The 22,386-nt window shown below is 39.5% G+C and overlaps 1 protein-coding gene across 2 annotated transcripts; it reads right to left on the bottom strand.

Annotated features, from left to right (window-relative positions):
- Nucleotides 1-6,398: 6,398 nt before the first annotated feature.
- On the bottom strand, nucleotides 6,399-18,767 carry STYK1 (serine/threonine/tyrosine kinase 1; the record flags this gene model as incomplete). 2 transcript variants are annotated; one of them, XM_080914973.1, is made up of 9 exons in its annotated part: nucleotides 6,399-6,603; nucleotides 7,553-7,649; nucleotides 8,251-8,291; nucleotides 10,596-10,810; nucleotides 13,223-13,306; nucleotides 15,645-15,826; nucleotides 16,685-16,951; nucleotides 18,226-18,360; nucleotides 18,704-18,767. In XM_080914973.1, 9 exons carry the CDS (start codon nucleotides 18,765-18,767, stop codon nucleotides 6,399-6,401), a joined length of 1,290 nt encoding a protein of 429 aa, XP_080771099.1. The 2 variants fall into 2 exon arrangements, with proteins under 2 accessions (XP_080771099.1, XP_080771100.1); XM_080914974.1 differs by lacking the exon at nucleotides 16,685-16,951.
- Nucleotides 18,768-22,386: the final 3,619 nt, after the last annotated feature.

Below are 22,386 nucleotides of genomic sequence, written 5' to 3'. Positions count from 1 at the left end.
GACAAGCATTTCAGACAAAGGATGCCTTAAAGTAAAGCAGAGTTGTGAGAATGTGTTTGGAGAAAGCCCCCCCCCCCAAAAAAAAAATAAAGATAAAAACCTGGGCTGGAGAGATGGCTCAGTGGTTAAAAGCATTGACTGCACTTCCAAAGGTCCTGAGTTCAATTCCCAGCAACCACATGGTGGCTTATAACATCTGTAATGAGATCTAATGCCCTCTTCTTGTGTGTCTGAAGACAGCTACACTGTACTCAAATAAATTAAATAATTATTTTTTTAAACCCACATAGTATCTACACCTGTTGCAGTAAATATTTTAAAAAATTAAAAATGGTTTATCTATTTATTGGCCCCGTGCCTCACTCTGCAGGCCCTATTCTGGTACAGAGCCCCACACACCTTTGTCGCCCAGTCCAAGCCGCCACCCAGGTCTCACTCCGTTCGCACAACTCTCTTCTCTTGGCGGTTTTCCTCCACCTTCCCTATCGCCTCCATCCCAGGGTGTTTCTCTACCCCAAAATCCCACACAAACACAACTCTAGTCCAGTAGCTTTTCATACAGGTTTATGTATTCAATTCTCAATCCACAAACCATCTACACAACAAGATTACATCAAATAGACAAAGATACAAACTGCCCTTCTGTATGAGATATTAGACCTATAGAATTCTTACTGTTTGTAGCTGTTTAATGCTAATTAAGCCCACCTGGGTCTAGCTGATCCTTTTGGACCTCCATGTTGGGACCTCTCGCTCCTCCCTTGCCCCCTGACCTCTCTCTACTTCCCTTACCCTGCGCAGTCACTGGCTTTCCTTAATTTTACTAATTAAAATGAGAAGGTTCAGATGAAGTCACCTCATGAGCAAGTGACTAGGTAGTCCTTCTTGGGAAAATGGAATTAATATTAAAATACGAACAGCTTCAGGACAATCTACAACACCTGAAATCAGTAAGTAGGTAGAATATAGGGTTTAAGAAAGTGGAGTAACTGTCAAGGAAAGTTGGGGCAGGTTCTCCCTGGTTGGCCCTTTAAATAGTTATGTAGTTGTTAAATTTACTCACTCCTGTAGTAGGGTGGTAAGCTGCTATTCAGGAAAACACTTTAGAAACAAATCACAGAAAATTACCACTAGGGTGCCCAACCCTTCCCAGGATTGAGACGCTTTTTCAGATGGAAAACTTCATTTTAAAACCTTGAAGGACCTAGTTTATTACAAGAATAATTTGCAGAAACTTAAGCACAGTGTTTTATAGAATCTGTGAAAATATCAGCCAAAATCCCTTTCACTGAACAAGAAAGGCTTGTTCCATGGCCTTAGGTTGGTTCTATGTACATTTCTGTCAAATTTTTCACACATGTACCAAGTTTATCTTTCTATCTACCTAAACAGAACTATAGATGTCAAGATTTAAGACTACTTAAATGCAGTGTGAAATGCACAGTTTTAAGACTTTCCTAAGTCAGCCCATTATACTCTTGGTCCCCTACCATGACCTATGAATTCAGACTTTCCCTCTAGAATTTACATTTTTTTTTAAAATAAGACATAAAACTGTATTTATCTAACCCTTCATATTATAGTCAAGATTATACCAAAATGGAACCTTTTGAGATGTTAGCCACCATAGATTTTGGCAAGTGTTTTGTTTACTGGGCTCTTAAATGTAGCTAGTAAGACTGGGAAAACCTAATTTATGGGAATCCTTAATTTTTATTAATATAAATTAGCATTTAAATATCACATGTGGCTAGTGTTTCTCGGATTGGCTTCAACAGCATTGTAAGAATTTCAGCTATCCTTATCAGAGAGGAAGTAGCGAAGTCATACTGTCTTAGTCAGGGTTTCTATTCCTGCACAAAACATCATGACCAAGAAGCAAGTTGGGGAGGAAAGGGTTTATTTTACACTATCACATTGCTGTTCATCACCAAAGGAAGTCAGGACTGTAACTCGAGCAGGTCAGGAAGCAGGAGCTGATGCAGAGTCCATGGAGGAATGTAACTTACTGGCTTGCTTCTTTTAGCTTGCTCAGCTTACATTTTTGTAGAACCCAAGACTACCAGCCCAGTGATGGTACTACCCATAATGGGCTGGACCCTCCTGCCTTGGTCACTAGTTAAGAAAATGCCTTACAGTGGGTCTCATAGAGTCATTTTCTCAAATGAGGCTCCTTTCTATGATAACTCCAGCTTGTACACATACTGTGAACATTTTCCTTTTTGCATTGCTGTAGTTTCCAAATTAGGGTGTAATTACATTGTCAAAGTTTACTTTTGAAAAGAAATGCTTTTTATATTGCTCATGTGAAACTAAAGGACTGTTTCTGCTTTTGCCAACACTGTGGTCAACTTCACAGCACCTTGTGAAATTATTTCAATGTAGGGAAGAAACAGACCTTCCCAACTGTGATGGAAATTGAGGCTTGACGGTTTAATGCACAATATCTGTTGGTAATTTTTTCCACACAAGTGTTTTATTTCTTCAGTTGTCTGGTGATTCATCAATTTCTTTCATTTATGGTTGTGTCTGGCTTTTGGTTGAGGCAGGGTCTCATGTAGCCAAGCTGGCCTTAATTCAACCTTCTTGTGCTCAAATTGCAAGCACAGGCACCACAAATGTGTACCACTTCACTCTCCTTTTTCAATGTGGCTCTTCCTTGAAGTCACTAATATTTTAATTGCTCCACTGGGTTTTTTTTCTAGTTATAGAATTCTCTTCTTTTGACTTCCCTTTATGTATCCTCTGCCATCTACACCTTTTTGTCTATTTAAAGTGACCAAATCTTTCCCTCTTCCAATATTCAGAAACACTCTCTAGCCATATGCTAAGAAACACAACAGGCAATAGGCTTATATTCTCATTTTCTGTCAGCAATTTGTGTTGGTTTCATATACCTGCAGAAAAGAATGTCAGAGCTGTCTCTAAGTGAAATGAATCTGTGTAGCAATGGTAGCACGTAGACTAATAGAACATATTAAAGTTGGTACATTTTAAGAACAAAAAGTCAAAGTGTGATGGTCTATTTTCATCCATTTCCATTTGCTTGCCTTTCCTTTATATTCCCTCTTAGGTTTCTTCATGGATTGCAAGCCATGTCTTTTGCTGCTTCATTTAAAAAGCATGTTAATGCTTTTCTGATAAATACCCAGCATGCAGAAACAAACCTCCTTACACCACTGGTTATCAGGCAGAATCATAGATTACCATGATGCAGTAGAGTCCATTGCATTATTTACATCTGGAACTCTGAGTACGTTAGGGTACCCTATGATTTAGATAATACAGCATAACTTGTAACTCACATTGATACAAATAAACATAATCTACTAAATTAAAGATAGGCTCTACTCTGGTTTTCTACATGTTTCTGTGTGTTTGTCTTATTTCATTGGGTGTGGTAAAGCATTTTCTGAACTGTTAAAGGGAGATTGAAAATGTTTTCTTAATGTGCACTAATAATTTCATTAACCTATTTTATCTCATATAAAATGAAGAAAATGGAGCTGGAAAGATTGCTCAGTGGTTAAAGCCACATACAGAGGACCTGAGTTTGGGCCTCAGCACCTATGTCAGACAACTCACAACCAACAGAAACTCCAGCTCCAGAGACTCCAGCGCCACCTTCTGGCTTTCCTGGCTGCCTGTATCCACATATACATACCCAAGAAAGAGCATGGCACCCTATCTTTCACTATGTGTCTCCTCCTTTTTAACACATGTACTACAACCCTGTAGATAGCCATTCAGTCATGCACCTGTTTACTGCCTTTTCTAGTTATGATTATGGTTATGTTTTTATGTGTGCACATTTTAGTAGGTATGTGTTCAGTGTATGGCAAATCTGTCAAATGTGTGCCATTTGGAGATCACAGGAAAACTTTGGCTATTCATCTTTGCCACCCATCTTGCACTGAGTATGCCAGGTAACCAGCTGTCACCCTCCTGGGGAATCCCTGTGTCCACTTCCCATTTTGTCAAAGGTGTGCTGGTATTACCTGACTTTTTACATGGATTCTGTATATCCAAATTTCATTCTGTAAACTTGGGTGGCAAGAACTTTATCCAATGAACTATCTTACCAGCCTCACATTGGTCCTTCTTACCTCAAAGTTGCCATACATTTCCAAAGAGTCCCACACCTGGAGAGTTCTTTGTATTCTTCCTGTCATTGAATGACAGGATCTCAGGTTAAATGACATCTATTCAGAGACTCTTCATTTTGCATTCTCTTCTATTATCCCATATGTTTTATTCATAACATTTAACATAGGGTTTTAATTAGCAGGTGGTCACACATAAATACATCCTGCCTAACTGTATTCAAAGCTTCCTGTTTATTAAACACATACTGCACTGTCTGGCAGAGCAAGCTTTAAACACTCAATGTTTTTAAGTATTCATATAAGGACTACTTTATAAAAGTGGTTCAAATTAGCAGCTGAGAGACAACAATCGGATCTCATCCTTCTTCCTTCTCTGGCCCACTTAAATCCTGACTACTCACTGTCGTGTCCCCACAGCAACAAAAAACATTCCTCCGTTAGCTGACTCATTATGACGACATCAAGATTTCAGTTGATGCCCTGGTGTCAGTTTCCAGCTGCCCGTCATCCTTTCCACAATAGCTGTCCTTGTCCTTCTCAAGGTAACAGCGTGTTCTTACAAAGTCACAGCCGATCAGCTTGTTAAATAGAATTGCCCTCACTGTGATAGTTAACAGTGTTGTGAAGTCATAGGAGATTGTCATAAGCCAAAACCCCATTCAAACACGTTAGCTCAAGGCAAGCACAGAGCATTTTCCTGTGCGCGCAAGGCTCTGGGTTCAGTCCTCAGTGATGGAAATAAAACCTGGTGACAGTTCCATTACATGGTGCTCATACCCTACCACCATCTTTCAGGCACATTCTGTACTGTACTATCACAGGTCGGGGCTCACTTTCTGGCCACAGTATATGTTAACGTTTTATAAAAGAAAGAAAGAAATGTTCTGAGTTGAAAATAGGAGAAAAGAAAAACTAATATTTATTGAGAACATATTCCACATATTACACAAATACATATTCTCATTGACCCTCACACCAACCCTGTGAGGTAGATAGTCATCTCATTTCTACACATAAAGAGTTTCCTTTTGGAAAATGTAGGTTCTTTAGTTTTTCTAGTAAAATTATTTCCATTTGTTTTCCTTTAGTCTCCTTATTGTAGAGATTTTGGAAGCTATATACCTGAAAAGTCTGCTTTTCATTAATAAATACTAATTTAATGAGTTGCTTTACATTATTTCAATGATGGTTAAAAATTAAAAGCTACCATCCATTCCTATTAGATCATGTCTTCTTCTCTGTACCTCTTAATCCACCTGGGTTACTAAGTCTTGTTGCTGGGCTTCCATGGTTCTTGTTTGTTACATATACACGTTCATCCCCGGTTCTAACTTTGGTTCTTCAGGATGACTCTTCTTAGTCTTACAGGAACTAAGTAAGCAACTGTGATGAACAATGTTCTTAATCATGTTTCTAATTAAACTTAATATCATACATGGTCCACCTGTCTTCAAGTCCAATAAAAGGGATTCTTTTATCTATAGTAAAAGAAAAAAAAACTCTCTATTATATCTTATAGCTCTTCAGCTTTTCATGAAGGGACTAGGACTTTTATGTCCCTTCAACATAGAAGAGATAAAACCTATCCCTGAAGAATATATTGATCCACCTTACACTTACCAGCAAAACGAACCTTGAATTTTCTTTTTTTTAATTGAACAACTTTATTTTAAAAACAAAGATAAATGTACAGATTTTATGCATTTTTGCATAAAAGTATATGAATACATTTTTGTCAGTATTTGATTTTTTTAAAGGTTTGATAGTATGCATTAAAATCTTACTAGTTACAATGAGCATAAAGTACATGTAAAACAAGGTGTAACCTTGAAGTTTCTTTCTCATGAATTCTTATATTTAACACATGGTTAAAAGCTAGAAGCTTCTCATCATTGCCCACCTGCTTTATTTGCACTCTGCAATAGCTGAGATTTAAAAGACAGTTTCAGTAGTAAATCAGTCTGCAGTGAGTGGGACCAGCCCTTTTGCCCTATTCCCTATCAATCATTGCAGATAATACAAACTTCCTTTGGCATGACACTGTCCATCACTTGTACCTCAGCCCTTGGGCCTGGAAACCAAAATGTAATTGATGATGATTCTTAGCTCAAGTGTACATGGTGTATAGAGGTAGAGCGGCATCCAGCAGCATTTCATATTACCAGGAGAATATTCAAGGGAAGATGTAGGAAGATGTCCTTTTTCTCCCTTTGTGGCCCATGGAAAGTTCCTTCCCTCTGCTCTTGAAGAAACTCATTCCACAAGCATGTAGTCACTTGTCTGGAACCATCTTCAAAGGACACTGTAGCTATAGGAACGGCTCTCTGTGCTGGTGCCAGCCACATCTGCATACAGTTCAGGCACTACTAACTCTGGCACTTGCAAAACAGCCTTGTCATTGGCAGATCTAGAGGCAGCTTCTAGGCGCAGGCGCAGCTCACCAGGTAAGGGACGGCTGTCCTCACTCCAGCGCCAACAGCACTTCATAATGCTGTACCTGTGAAAGGAAAGGAACGAAGTTCCTCTTTAACAATGAAATAAAACCCTCAGTTCTTTGATCTTTCTGCTCTGTCTTCCATTATGTTTCCAGAAACCGGACTCTACCCTTTCTATCAACTCTCAACATCCTATCCATGTGATTTCTTTTTCTAATAGAATACTAGAGATTTTTCAAACTACAAAATGTCAGAAGAGCACTGCCTTTTCTACCACAAAGTACAATTGAGTAACAAGGGTAGGAGTCAACTGTTCCATTCTAGAGAATAAAGGGTAGGGCTTTTAATCATCCAATGTTTGAACCATCTTCTCATCAGAATGTTAGGTTTTTTAACATGAGAAACATGAGAAACATTGTCCAAAGACTTCTTCTGGAAGCAAATAATAATAATAATAATAATAATAATAATAATAATAATAATAATAAGTTCCTAATAGAGACCTTAGTGATAGCGTCAAGATTGTATGTGTGAATATGTGCATACATATGTATACATATATAATAACTAAACATATATGACACATGTATGGCTTGAGCCTGAACTGTCTCCCAACAGGCCCCTATTTTAAGTACTTGTTGCACTAGGGTGAAGCCTTTGATAGTTATAGTAATCCTAATTGCATCATTTGTTTGATACCTCCTGTTCCACAAGCATGTGAACAAACTGTCTATGTGCTCTGACTTCCCTACCATAATGGAGCTCTGAAACAAAGTCAACCTTTCTTCCCTGAAGCAGTTTCTGTTGGTAAGTTTATCACAGCAATTAGAAAAGTGACTAATATGGTTGTTGAGCAGAAGCTTTTGTTTTACCTCATGCTTCACTTATGTCTAGATGTTAGCACATAAGGACGACTAAAGATCCTCTGAGGCACATTAAAAAGGATGTGGTTAGGAGAGAGCAATACATGATTTGGAAGCACATAAACTCAAGCCTTTAAGAGGCTCTTACATCGCATGTGTGCAGCTGCTGGGTCTCTTCATGATTTTATTTCTCTGAAGATACTGTAGGATGCTGGTGGGAGGGACTTCAGGGTATGGTGGTGCCCCTGTCAAGATGAAAAAAATGAGAACAGACAGAGAGTTTCTAAATATGAAATGAAAATAACACTAGTCTCCTTTGGCCTGAGAAATAGCCTTTAAATCATGACCATGAGGAAACTAAGTACAATAGAGTTGCTCCTACAGATTGTATGAACATGCAGAAAAGGTGTTTTAGAGAAGAGGGGTAATGTTAGGAGATCCTGAATTTTAATCAAAGTAACAAAATGAGGCAAGTTAGGAAATAAGACCTGCATTCCACTCTCTGTAATACAAAAGAAGCCACAGTTTCTGAATTGTAGAAAACAGCTCTACGTGTATATGATATTGCTATGGGAATTGTCCTCTGGGTTTGAAAACTATACAGAGTTGGTATGGTTTTTTGGGAAAGAGAGGAAGAAAAGGAGAGCTAAAGAAAGTTAAGGAAATCTGGTAAAGGGAGACAGAAGAAAAGGAATCATCATTTTAGTAGACTTTAGAGGAATGAGGCTCAGAATCCATGTCAGCACAGTGCAATTGTTGATCCTGTCCTCAGAACACTTTCTCAAGTGTTACAACACCCACTTTCCATAAAGCAAGCTTGCCTATTCACAAAGAGGTCATTCTTACCTAGAGTCACCATCTCATAAAGCAGGATCCCAAAAGACCAACTGTAAAAGAGTAAAATAGTTGCCCGCTTAATTTCCACCTCTGTCTTTTCTCAACAGAGCTTAAGTTAACACCAGAAAGAAGACAAAGAAGTCAAGGAGAGCTGAATTGTTTAAGAGTTATGAGAAGACATTTCTGTCTACATACATCCTTCAAAATCCAGTCTCTTCAAGAACTGTATCTACGTCCCTTCTTTACAACATGTTTGCTCTTGTATTAGCATATGTGAGTGTGCACTCACTAAAACAGAGCCCTTTTTATCTTTTACACCTTTTCCTTCCCTCTGTGACCAAACTCTAGCCTTAACTCAATGCAAACCAAACAGAGATTCTTAATTTCACCACAGGAAATCTATTTACTCAAACCTAGGCAAATATTAATAAAATAAACTTTAGATATTTGGACAGGGAATTTGGCCAACCAGTTTGACTTGAGAGGTGTATACTTCACTTCTAATACCACCATTGAATAAGTGACATTTTGCTGGTGAAATACCTGCGATCTGTTGAAAAGTGGGTGTCAGTGACATTATCAGTAGAAGCATCATAACTTACTCCTAATATTGAAGTTTAAATACCCAATGACTTCTGTGATACAAACTCCAAGTAGGGTACGGGGCCCGAATTTGTATACATCTTCAAACAGCTGAGGTATATGATTTCTGAAGGACAATTTCAGTTTCCTGTTTATACTAACTGTATATGTGATTATAGTTGTATTGTGTAATCACAAAATGTTATAGATGCTATTTAAATGTTTGCTTAAGATATATCTTTAAAAAATACATTGAATGTTTTAAAACTTGTCTGTAAGAGTATGTTGGTAAAAAAAAAAAATATGATGGAATCGTGTCATAGGGATGCGACATTCTCTTTCACCCAACATGAGCTCTTTCTTGTCCATACATGCTCCTCATAAACTCATACAGGCACGTGCACATATTAAGTAAATAATTTTAAAGATGTGGCTTAGAACAAGTGTGAACATTTCATTTTGAACTCTTCATTCTCTTTAATACTAACACTTGAGAGGCTGAAGAAACAGAGTCAACAGTTTTCGTGCAGTCTAGCTACACAGGGAGCCTCTGTCTTTCAAAACAAGATTGAGCTGAATGTTGTGGTGCATGCTGTTAATTGCAGCACGTGGGATACAGAGTCAGACAGATTCCTGTGAGCTCAAAGTTAGAGATTTCTTCATAACAAGCTTTAGGATAGCCAGGGATATATAGAAAGACCCTGTCTCAACTCCACCCCTCCATCCCAAATAAATAAAAAATTAAGCAAAAAAAAAAAAACAAGGGGGACCCAGGCAGTGATGGAGCACGTCTTTAATTCCAGCAGTCAGGAGACAGAGGAAGATGAATCTCTGTGATTTCAAGGCTAGTCTAGTTTCCAGAGATAGTTATAGCACATTCAAGACTACACAAAAAAAATCCTGTCTTGAAAAACAAAAACATAACTAAATGTAGGGAGAAACACTAAAAGTCTCACATTTTCCACAAATATTTTTTGGTCCCTTTTTGCACTAAGAACCATCTCAAAGGGGCATCCAGCCATTAGTCTATAGCTGCTATTCAGACAAGAAACATGATTTATATCTGGGCATGGTGGCAACCACATGTAAATCCTGCATTTGGGAGGTAAAGGCAGAAGGACTGTGGCTTATGTGCTATACATACATGGTCAAGACCCATCATAAGATATAGATTTTTCTCTTCAAAAGTCTGATAAACAAATAAACAGAAGTTTTCATGTAATGTGAGCTGGGAGTGGAGAGACAGCTCAGTGGTCAAGTGCACTTGCTATTCTTGCAGAAGACCTAGGTTCAGTTGCTAGCACATAAATATTGGCTTACAGCCTCCTGTAACTGTGGTCATGGGGATGTGATACTCTCCCAACCAATATGAGCCCTTGTACATACATGCTCCTCATAAACTCATACAGGCACATGCACATAATATGTAAATATTTTAAAGAGGTGACTTAAAACACGTGTAAATATTTAACTTCCAATTCTTCATTTCCTGGCTCTTAGTAGGCATGTACCCTAAAGCTTAAAGCAAGCCTACTAAGGAAAGTCCTCTTATATGGATATGAATAATATTTTCATTTTTTCCCTTCCAAGTGAAAGTGCTAATCATAAGAACTACTGGGAAAAGCATTTTTTAAAAAACAGATCGAAGGCAGTTGACAAACATTTTTGCTTAAAAGTATGTCTGACTCTTGTGCAGAAATAATTGCACACTCATATTCAGGGGAAAAGGCCAGGTCACAAAGAGAGGGGACAAAAGAGCAGAAATAGCATACATATCTCCTCTGATGCTTGCAGGTCTCAGGAGAAGCCGTTCTGGAGCAAGCCACTTGAGAGGAATGGCTCTGGAGCGAGCAGAGGAGATGGCCCCATGGGCATGAACTTCATAAGCCAAGCCCAGATGACAAAGTTTGGGAGTCAGGTCACTTTGGATCAGGATGTTCCTGGCAGCCACATCCCCATGAAATAGATGCTTCTCCTGCAGGAACTCCTATCAGCACACAATCAAAGGTAATCAGCCTTCTCAAGGTTAAGGTTCACAGATAAAACAGCTCTGGGTGGCCTTAGAATGACAAAGGTCTTCAATGCTCCCCTGTACTTACATTAATCAGTGAGATTGTTTTCCAAAACAGAGGTTGGAGCTATTCACCTAAAGTTTAGAATCCCCAAACTCAGTGAATAATCTCAATGGCCTAGTGCTAGTGGTGTTTCATGCATGCTAAGTGAGCACTCCTTTCTGAGTCACATGCCTAGCCCTATCACTGGAATCTGACAGCATATGTACATATTCTGTGGTCAACCCATCCCTCCTCTCCTGATTGTGTTTTTCCTTCAGACGGTACTCAAGTATATTCTGGAACAGAGAGTAGGATGTACAGTAAAGCTGAATGCCATATCATAAATGTATACAAACATTCACACCATATCATTCTGTCCTTACAGCTAGATGAAGTATCTTTTTTTAGAAAATATTACAGAGATTTATTGATATATTTTTTGCTTTTCGTGTTTAACTTTTTTAATTGAACAACTTTATTTTAAAAAACAAAGATAGATATACAGATTTTTAGCATTTTGCATAAAAGTATATGAATGCATTTTTGCATAAAAGTATACAAATACATTTTGTCAGTACTTGGTTTTTTTAAAGGTTTGATAGTGTGCATTAAGATCTTACTAGTTACAATGAGCATAAACTACATGTAAGACAAGATGTAACCTGGAATTAGTCAAAGTTTTCTTGGTGTGTAAAGATTAAGCATAATGGTTTGAAGTATCTTTAAGGCAAATCCAAAGGAACACAGAAGGCCATACACTCATCAGGTAATTGTACCCATATCTGGTTTCTTTACTCAGGAAGTAGTACAGACCCTACCAGTCTTAATAATCCTTAAGCCAGGGTATAGACTTCTAATGTTAGCACAGATTTGCTAAGTCACCTTTGAGGGGGAGAGAGGTAGTGGCTTGCATTATAAGGGATCAAAGGATTCTTGTGTGGTTAGAAAAGCAAGTGAAGATCAAGTGGCTGGTGACAAGTGCTACATCAGCTCCTCTGGCATGAAGAGGAAAAAGAGGGAAACCTTTGCATGACTAAAGAGCCCAAGATCTGGGGCTCTGACTACCAGACACAGAACAAGGAAATTTAGAAAGTTAACTTGATGATTTCCAATCACTGGTGAAGAAAGAGACCAGGACTAGCAGTTTTCTATCCCTTGAAAAAAAATTTTTTTGAACAAAGAAACTAAATATGGTGAGCAGAAATAAGGTATGTGTACGGAAATTATATTACAGTGAGAAGAATTAAACTTAAGCTCATTGAGGGAAGCAACAAAAATCCTGGCTTATAACAGGTGACACAGTGCCTGATGGGTACATCTGTTTGATCAGACACCCCTGGAAACACCTCTGCACTTACAATTCCAGAGGTGAGGTAGGCCGGAGCTCACAGCTTAGCAACGCTGTGACAACACGCTCCAAGAGTATAGGTAACTGCCATGTGAAATGTGTTTTCTCCTCACCCCGGGGGAGCTCCAACCAGAACCATCACTGCTTTGTACTCTGTTTTCCTACGTCCATTTAGATACCTGCATGCATGCAGCTCTTCCCGAGCGAGAGGCCACGTGTTCAATTCCCAGTACCACCACCACACATACAAAAAGAATCCCTTTGGACCCTCATCCTTTTCACTTATTGTGGTAGCACAACACAATAGAGCCTAACATCGTAGCTTCACAGAGCATTGCTCTTTCTATTTTAAAATAAAATCCCTCAGAAATATGCCCAATTAATTTCACAGGCGTAATTATAAAAACTTCCTGAGTAATTCTGTTTTCTTTTTCTCTGAAACCCTGAACTCTTCAAACCTCTTTAAGTTGCGTTAAAAATAAAAGATCAGTCGGCACTTTGCTATTTTCTCTTACCCTTGCTCCTTATTTTCAAAGTTTACAGAATACATATATTTTATATCGCATCTCCTGCCACAGCAAGTCTCCCACCCCACACAATCTCATCTCGCTTGTTCTGTTCTTTGGGTATGAGTCTGCATCTCTGTCCTTCCACATATTTATTTCCTCCCTCGACATCTCCTCCATCTGCTTTTCCTGGTGCCCTGCTTTACATCTGTCTATGTTGGCTCAAATACCAAATTTGCCTTTAAAATTTAAGCTAAAGTAAATGTTCACAGTCCTACCAATCCTGAGTAGGCCTCTATAGTGCACAGCATTGCCTAAATAATTTTATAAATAAGGGGCGGAAAAACAAACTGTTGATGAAGAGTCTTCACCTAGCTTTGTCTATCTTTATAATACACCTTCCATTCAGAATTATCAGTGTGGGAAACTTAGCCTAACTACTAGGCTGGTCAGAAAATCCCACCATCAGTTTCAATTCATGGGGCTCTTACCAGGGCTGAAAGGACCTGCTTTCCAATGTGATAAATTTGTTTTTCTGTGAGGTCATAGAGCAGGCCATCCATGGTCATCACATCCTAAAGAGAAAAGATGTTGTAAAAAAATAACAATCCTATTGTTTTTAATTGTGGAAGAGAAACTCTGAAATGCAGATATCAAAGCTAAGGACAACATAAAAATACAGGAATTAGAAGTCAAGGAGACCTGCCTGCAGAGATGGCTCAGAGACTCAGGTTGCTCGTCACCAAGGCAACCCAGAATTCACATGGTAGAGGCACAGAAATGACTCCCAACAAGTTGTCCTTTGTCTTCCATATGCTTCTATTTCTTTGTCTCTGTATCTGTATCGGACTGTTCTCTCTGTCTCTTTCTTTGTCTAACACATACACACACACACACACACACACACACACACGGGGGGGGGGGAGGGTGGGCTACAAAAAAATCAAGACATATTTATGTTTCTTTTATGAGAGTGGATGTTGTTCTGCATGTATGTATGTGCACCTCATGTATTTCTGGTGCTACTGGAGGCAAAAAAAAAAAGAAAAAAATGGCATCTGATCATGAGGAACTAGAGTTAAAGATCACTGTGAGCCTTCGTGTAGGTTCTAGGAACTAAACCCTGGTCCTCTGTAAGACCAAGAGGCACTCTTAGTTGCTGAGCCATCATTCTCTACCCCGAGGAGGGTTTAAGTTAGAGACAAACAATTAGATATGTTCATATATGCAGAGGCATGAAGTTTGCTGAACTGCACAAGTGTAAAGAAAGCAGTTGAACAGCAGGCAGGAAAAACAAGCATGAATGATGCTCTTCACTAATCACACAGGCAGTTTATCGGGAGCTGTGTGTACAGAAATGCACATGACCAATGTAGCCATAGGGAATGCCTGCATATGCCGGTTTCCCTGTTAAAAACTTGGTATTCAAGTGTGAAAAAATACATATAACTTTTTAAAAGAAAAATCCCAAATCACACACAAAAAGAAATGGGGAAACATCACTATGTCCAGGTTCTCATCTGAGCCTGATAGCTGCCGCCCGCCTTCAAGACATGATGCGCAGCACCCACCAGACCACGAGATGTTCAGAGGAAGAAGAGAGGTACCACAAGGATGGAGGAAGATAGGAGGATGAAGGATATGTGGACATAAGCTACACGAAGAGAAGCCTGGTTTGATAAGAAAAACAGATGCAAAGGGTCTGAAATGGAGAAGATGGTGGCTCTGGGGTGTGGGGAGTTGCTTGTTGGTGGGAGCACAGAACTAGTGGCAGATGGATAAACTCTCTCCAGGTGTAAACTGAAGGGGTCTTCACTCCTTATTCACAGCACAGGGCAAAGGCTTCAGTCAACAGGCACCTTTCTACCCACCTACAGTTGTGAGAGGATCAGCCTATGTTAGGGTTCAATTAATCTTGAGCTGGCTCATAAGGAAGTAAGAAACCAGGGGTACTGGCTTCTTTAGATCTTCAGGGGAAATGTGTAGAAAACTAAGGATATTGTTATATCCATATATATATATATATATATATATATATATATATATATATATATATATATATATCTCCTTGGTTGCTTACTAAGTACCAATGGCTGTTATGTTTTACATATCTAATGCCTCTGATGTTTTATTACAATTTATGTGTAAAACTCAGGATCAAACTTTATTTTCCTGGCCAGGCATGATGGCACATGCTTCTAATCCCAGCATTTGGGAGGCAGAGACAGTCAGATATCTGTGAATTCAATACCAATCTGGTCTACATAGCAACTTCCAGGATAGCCAAAGCTTCACAGAAGAAGCCGGTCTCAAATAATAGCAAAAAAACAAAATCAAAACTTGCCAACATCACAAAGTTAGGTGGTGGACTCAGGAACGAGTCTTTAAACATACAGTGCCTAACAATATAGTGACCAGCCACACAGGTTGCTGTAAAATTACACAAAACGAAATGTTCATGTTCTGTTTCTCCTGCCTCTAGTCAGTGTTTCATAGTCACATGTGACTTGTAGCTAGTGGTGCACAGAACAAATATGGTATTTTTATTCTTTAGTCTGGGTCTCATGGAGATGAGGCTGGCCTCAAAACAGATGTATAGTTGAAAATGACCTTGAACTCAGGATCCTCCCCAGTGCCTGAACTGCAGGTATATACCACACCACTCACTGTTTTATCCTGTGCTAGGGATCAGACTCCCGGGCTTCGTGCTAGACAAGCATTCTACCAACTGAGCCACATCCACAGCCTCTAGCTCTGCAATAAATGTTTCACACTTGCATTGCCACAGTACCATTTAAAAGTGATAATTGTTTTCACCCTTATAATGGCTGCATATTTTGACATTTGTGGTGTCAATTGACATGTGAAACAGTAGAAGTTTTCTCTTACTAATGTAGCTTCCCTATTACTCACTCTGCGACAGGTCCAAAGAAAGCTGAGCAGGTCCCCTGGGACCACTTCCTCCAGCATCATGTAGAGTGGCAGCCTCTCTGTACAGCAGCCTTCCAGTTGGACCAGGTTCTTATGTTTCCCCAGGTACTGATAGAATTGGATTCGCCCTATAAAATCCTGGACCTCCTGGAGTCCAGCTGGGTCTGTAAAAAACAGAAGAGTGGGGGGATCAGTGAAGTACTGCTGATCAGTAGGAGGTAAGGAGCAAAAGACACTTGCAGATGGTGACTTTCAAACAGTGGAAGAAGTTCATTCATGGAGGGGACAATAGGAGGGACCATCTAGAAGAGAATGATGCTCAGTCTCCCATCCCTTAAGAGAAATAACAGAGTCGGGGTTGTAGAACTGGACAGGTTTTCGCCTCTTTGAATAAATGGTGTTTTGTTCATATTGAAACATCACCATCTGGGAATTTTGATCAACATTTTTTATTATATTTCCTTGTTTTATGTTCTATGCATCCATGCTAGTTGAGAAAGAGAGGGGGAGAGAAAGGGAAGGAAGGGAAAGAAACAATATCAAAAAAGGGTATAAGGGCCAAAAGACACTTAGAGCAGGTGAGTGCAAGCCTGGTTGGTTTTCAGTCACAATGAAAAAAGAAGCAACACCTGAACATTCACCTCTGACCTCATATGGCACACACCTGCACTCACACATATGTGTCATGCAAACACACAATAATAAAGTAATTAATTTTAAAGGGGTATTTATTTAATAATAAATAAAAGTAAAACAGTAAAGGAAAATAAAAAACAATATCATAATTCTAGGTCAAGTAGCATCTACTATAGAAATGTCTACTTTATGGGCTTCAGTAGGCAAGGGTGGGCTACAGATCCAAAGATCCAGGAAAAAGAAAACCTTGCATTATGTTTCCCTTATACACAATTATAAGCTATGTACTAATAGGCATCTTAATGTTTCCAGTCTCAGTTAATATTTACAGGTATGGGCTCACAGCAAGGAAGTAAAAGGGGGAGAGAAATTTATTTCTACTTCACCTTCTAATGTCTTGAGGACAACACTTTTTGGCCTTGCGTGATCCCCGGTGGTCACTGTTGCATGATAGAGAGTCCCACAACTACCACTGTGGATCTGCTCCAGAACCTCCAAGAGTTGTTTCCTGGGCACCTGCAGCTTAGCCAGGGGAGGTGTGACTGCTTGTAGAAATCTCTCCACTGAGGTCTCCTGAAGAGGCACAAGCACATTTTTTCCATGTCCTGCTGACTCCTGGATTTGGCCCTTAGATTTGGATACAGAAGTAGTGCCTAAAACAAAGAGAAAATATCCATCACCTGCCCCCTGCCCTGGGGACACCAGAAAAGCAGATTGAATACACTGGCCAAGTAAATTTCTCTATGACCTACACAAAGACATCTTCTGATGTTTCTCAGTGAATGAATACCAACACTGACCTTCTACAATGGCCATAATAATTTCATTCCTTGTATAAAACTCAAGGTGAAGCCCTTGAAAGTGGTCATGTTTCTTTTTTATAAACCTCAGGATTATCTTCAGCATTCCCCTTGGATATTACACTGAGACAGGACAGTTCTAAAAAGAAATCCACACCACAGGTACCAAAACATGGCAGTGGCTACCAGCAGGGATAGCCTTTAAATCAGCCATATGACTTCAAGAATTAAAGGAATATAAATATGCATACACAGCCATAAGTTGTAGTTTTTTTTCTTTAGGTTTCCCTCAAATATGGAATAATTTTATATTTTTATGAATCTTAGTCAAAAGGTCTTCTGAGACTATCTCTCCCTATCCACACCTACTATTACAATTGGATAAGAAATTTTCCTTGTGAAATTTTTAATAATTTGTTAGCCAATTGATCTGTTCAGTTAATATCACCATATTTGCTGTCTGATTTGAGGATAGACATAGTTCAGATCTGCCTGAGATTAGTTTTCAGTCACAGGGTCTATAGCATTAAGATGGAATGAGGCACCGTATAAGGAGGAGAAATAGCAAATGGAGATACTATTTTACCCATAGATGCCAAAAAAACAGGCCTTTCAGATAGGGTAACATTTAATAAATGCCTAGATGCAATTACAGAGCAAACCATGATGTAGCACATGGAACAGGATATATGAAGGCACCAAGAGAAGGATACACTTAGGGTGTTTAAGGAGCAGTAAGGAAGGCAATGCAGATGTAGCTAAGTGGGATGGCTGGACAGATGTGGGAGTGAGGGCCAGAGAGGTCAGTTTATATAGGAACATGGAAAGAACCTTACTATTTTCTCTTCTGTGGAACACAATGAGTTAATGGAGGGTTTTAAAATATATGAGCTGAAAGGCCAATCAAGACATTCATGAATTATTTGGGGTTGTCAAGGAAGAACTAGATCACTATAGAGTTGGGATCAGGTATAGAGAAAATCATTGGGAGTGAGAGATGTTGAACAGATTGGATTTATAATTTGTAAGATCTGATCATTGGTTGGGCCTATTGAAAACCTGGTATAGGATGTTCTTAAAATCAATCTTCCCTGAGCCCATACCTAGCCCTAGAGTTTGAGACTTACCTTGTGGTCCAGGTCGCTGCCTGTGAGATCTCTGTCCTCTGATAAAAAGCCACAGGATGATTGCAAGAAGAATGAGGAAGCCACCAACCAGGAGAGCCGGAACAATGATGACTTCATACTGTTGTGCTCGGACAACTGTGTAAGCCAGAAACAAGAACAGAAGTAAAAAGTCTGCCACAGTTTTCCCTACCCAGCATGACTCAATGCTCTTTGTTTCCCTTTATTCCCTTCAATGGAGTCCCACGGAGACCAACCTTAACCAGAAACTAGCCTTGTGGTTTAGACCATCAAGGATAATTTTTTGTTATCTCTGATGGGCATGTATCCCTCACCCTGTAAAACTGATGCCTTCTAGCCCCTATTCCACTAGAAAGAGAGAGAAAAAAAAAAACCCAGCCCTCCTCCTCTAGAGCCATCCAATACTCAGTCTCCATTGTTCTGGCATTAGGTTATAGGTAGATGTGTTGTCTGTATTTACCACACAGCTTGTCACTGAGACTGCATTCCAACAGCACCCGGCTCAGGTGGCCCTTCTCTCCCATGGCCACAGGGCCAGCCTCCTCTGCTACTGCCCACATAGGATGCACAGAGAGCAGCGGTGCTGTATTTCCAAGGACTTCCTTGTTATTCTAGAAATAGAAAAAAACAGCACATGTAGAAAATTTAAATATACCTATGACTCTCTAGTTACTAAGCGCACAGTGTCTTTTCTGAGCCACCCTTTTCTCTTTTGTCTAAGATTCAGTCTAAACAACATTCATTTTCCTCCTGATGCATTTTACTTTCTCTCTTATGCAGCTTCCCAACCTTGATACTTTTCATTTCATTGTTACTGAAAGTATTGTATAGGCACCCTAGAATTCTGTGGCTATGCTGAAGTAGGACCCACAGCACCATCCTGATAAGGTATCTATCCCCGCTACACTCTTGAAGGATGTTAAATTTCTTTCAACTACTTGTCACCATTTTTGTACACATTACATTCCATTCTGCCTTTATTCAAACCATTGTCTGAATAAATCAGTATATGGCAGATGTCGAGAGATGATTTATGCTTTTGCTTGCCTAGTGTGATATACCTTTACCCTCCAAAGAATTGAGTAGACACCATATACTAATGAAAGTTATTTGGTTCCCCCAGCTCTGAAAGCTTATGTGGACCTCCTCTATACCCATCAGATGTAATTCCATGAACCCACATTCTAACCAGGTCCCATATTTAGAAAATGTCACTATTGAAAGAGCCTGACACAATTTTTGGTATTTAAAAATCATTATGTTTAATCTATACACACCAAGAAAACTTTGACTATTTCCATGTTATGTTTTGCTTTACATGTACTTCATGCTTTTTGTAACTAGTAAGATTGCAATGCACACTATCAAACCTTTAAAATCGAGTACTGACAAAACTAAAAACATCTAGTACTGACAAAAATATATTCATATAGTTTTATGCCAAAATGCCTTTAAAAATCTGTACATGTATATCTGGGTTTTTTTTAAATAAAGTTGTAAGAAAAAAATTTTAAAGAAATCTTTAAAAATAAATAAATATTGATTATAAATCTTTAAAAAAAAGAAAGAGCCTAACAAATACAGAGACAGATACTTGCAGCCAACCACTGAACTGAGAATGGGGTTGCTAATGGAGGAGTTAGAGAAAGGACTGACGGAGCCAAAGGAGTTTGTAACCCCACAGGAAGAACAATATCAATCAACTAGAGCTTTCCAGGGACTAAACTGCCATCCAAAGAGTACACATGGATGGGCCCATGGCTCCAGCTGCATATGTAACAGAGGATGGCTTTACTGGACATCAATGGGAAGAGAAGCCCTTGGTCCTGCACGATGACCCATTGTAGAGGAACGTCAGGGTGGGGAGGCCGGAGTAGGTGGATGGGTGTGTGAGGGAGCACCCTCATAGAAGCAGGGGGAGAGGAGATGGGATTGAGGGTTTCACGAAGGGGAAACCAGGAAAGAGGATAACATTTGAAATGTAAATAAAATAATATCCAACATATATGTGCATGTGTGTGTGTGTGTGTGTGTGTGTGTGTGTGTGTGTGTGTCTAAATAGATCTATATGAAAATGTGTTTCAAACAAATATAGGGCTAGGGAAATGATTCAACATGTAAAGCTCTAGCTGTGACTGCGTGAGTTTGGATCCCCGGAATTTGTATCCCAGCCCACGATGAGAGGCAGAGGAAGGAGTGCCTCTAATGTCACAGGCCTGCTAGTCTGCTGTACACTGCAGGAAGAACAAACACATGGAGTTAAAATCATAATATAAAATACATAATAAAATCATAGCATAAAAGTGTTTCCTGCTCCAGTTACCAATTTTCCTTACAGCTACTAGTTTCTTGTTTACTGTTGGAGACTCTTTTATTAATATGTGTTGCTCCATGGAAGTTTCATATGATATATGATATATAATAAATACATGATACATAATATGTGATCTATAATATATGATTGATGTATGGTGTATGATGTATAATACATGACACATAATATGCAATGCATTCTGGTTCTCTCCCACAACATTCACACACACAGACTTCCTTGCTGTCTCTTCCTCATGATACTCCTTCCTATGTGTATTAATTTGTTATATTTTTGCTTCTTCATTTTTAATTTTTTTCATACCCCACAGGGTGTAACTAGGGCCACCTGTGTAACCCTAAATCACACTAAGTGCTTTGCCTCCCAATTGGCAAAAGATCTGTTAGTTGACAATAGATTGGCAGTACATGGTAGGGCTCAGGAGCCTCTTCTCCCTCCATAGTTGACTTGGGAGAGCCCAACCATGTGGACCTAGTATTATTGTTCACAGCACTGCTGCTGTGACTAAAAATGGTGAGGATTTTTTAATTGTTGTTTTGGTTTCCTTAATTTTTGGTTTTGGGGGGGTTTGTTGTTGTTCTTATTCCGTTTTTAATTGGATATATATTTATATTTTAAATGCTATTCTCATTCATAATTTTCCCTTCACAAACTCCCTATTCCATCCCCCATCCATCTGCTTCTATGGGGCTGCTCACCAACCCACCCCCCACTCCTGCCTCACTGTCCTAGTCATCCTCTATACTGGAGTATCAAGCCTTCACAGGACCAAGAGCCTCCCCCTCCCACTGGTGCCTAATTTTCTGCTGGGTCCCTCCATATGTACTTTTTGGCTGGTGGATTAGTACTTGAGAGCTCTTGGGGGGGATCTGATTGGTTGATATTGTTGTTTTTCTTGTGGAGTTGCAAACCCCTTCAGCTCCACGTTCTTAATCTAACTACCTTCAACAGCTCCATACAATCCACATAACTTTTAAATGACACCTCCAAACCTACTTCTTACTGAACAGAAGAAATAGTTCCCCTCTTCCACGTGCCTAGCCACTTATGTGCCATTGCAGAGAGAAGTGGTGTCTCTGGTGCCAGTGCAGTTCTGACTCGTGAGACCAAATATAGGGATGTTCTAAGCTGTCAACCACCCTAGGTTACAGACCATCATCGTTACACGCTGAGTTTTGATGCTGATGATCAAAGTGCTGCTTACTGAAGCACAGGCTCTCCGACCAAACAAAACAAAACAAACAAACAAACAAGAAAAACATAAACAAAATAAATATGCCAGCTCCAGCCTCATACCCTTTCACTTTTCCCTGATCATGAGCAGATGATGTGGATCACAAACTAGGGAGAAGGGAGAAAGGTGTGTGACTGGCTAATTAGGAGTGGGCAGATGGTGAAAAAAAATTGCACACCAGAGAGAGAATCAGCAATCCCAGCACTCAGGAGGCAGAAGCAGGATGATCTTTGTGAGTTTGAAGTCACCCTGGTCTACATAGTGAGTTTCAGGACTGTTGGGATTACATACATAGAACCTTTCTCAAAAAAAGGAAAAAAGAACAATGGGGGGCATGAACAGAGAGAAAAATTGAGAAGAGGAATGGAGAAAGATAGAGGCAGAGAGAGAAAAGTTTTACCTGTGAGTTTGCTCTCAGCACACAATCTATAAAGACATTGAATGTAGAAGTCTACCTCATGTAGGTGGTGAACCAAAACAGCAAAGAGAAAAGTACTTCAGAAGACTTCTACCCTCCGGAGATCAGCAAGCAGGAAAGGTCCTTGTGACCTCAGCAGTAACAGCACCCAGCAGGTGG

This window comes from Micromys minutus, assembly GCF_963924665.1.
Source record: "Micromys minutus genome assembly, chromosome: 3".
In the NCBI taxonomy this organism is placed as follows: domain Eukaryota; kingdom Metazoa; phylum Chordata; class Mammalia; order Rodentia; family Muridae; genus Micromys; species Micromys minutus.
Note: the sequence above shows the minus strand (reverse complement) of the source record. Positions and strands in the feature narration are given on the sequence as shown.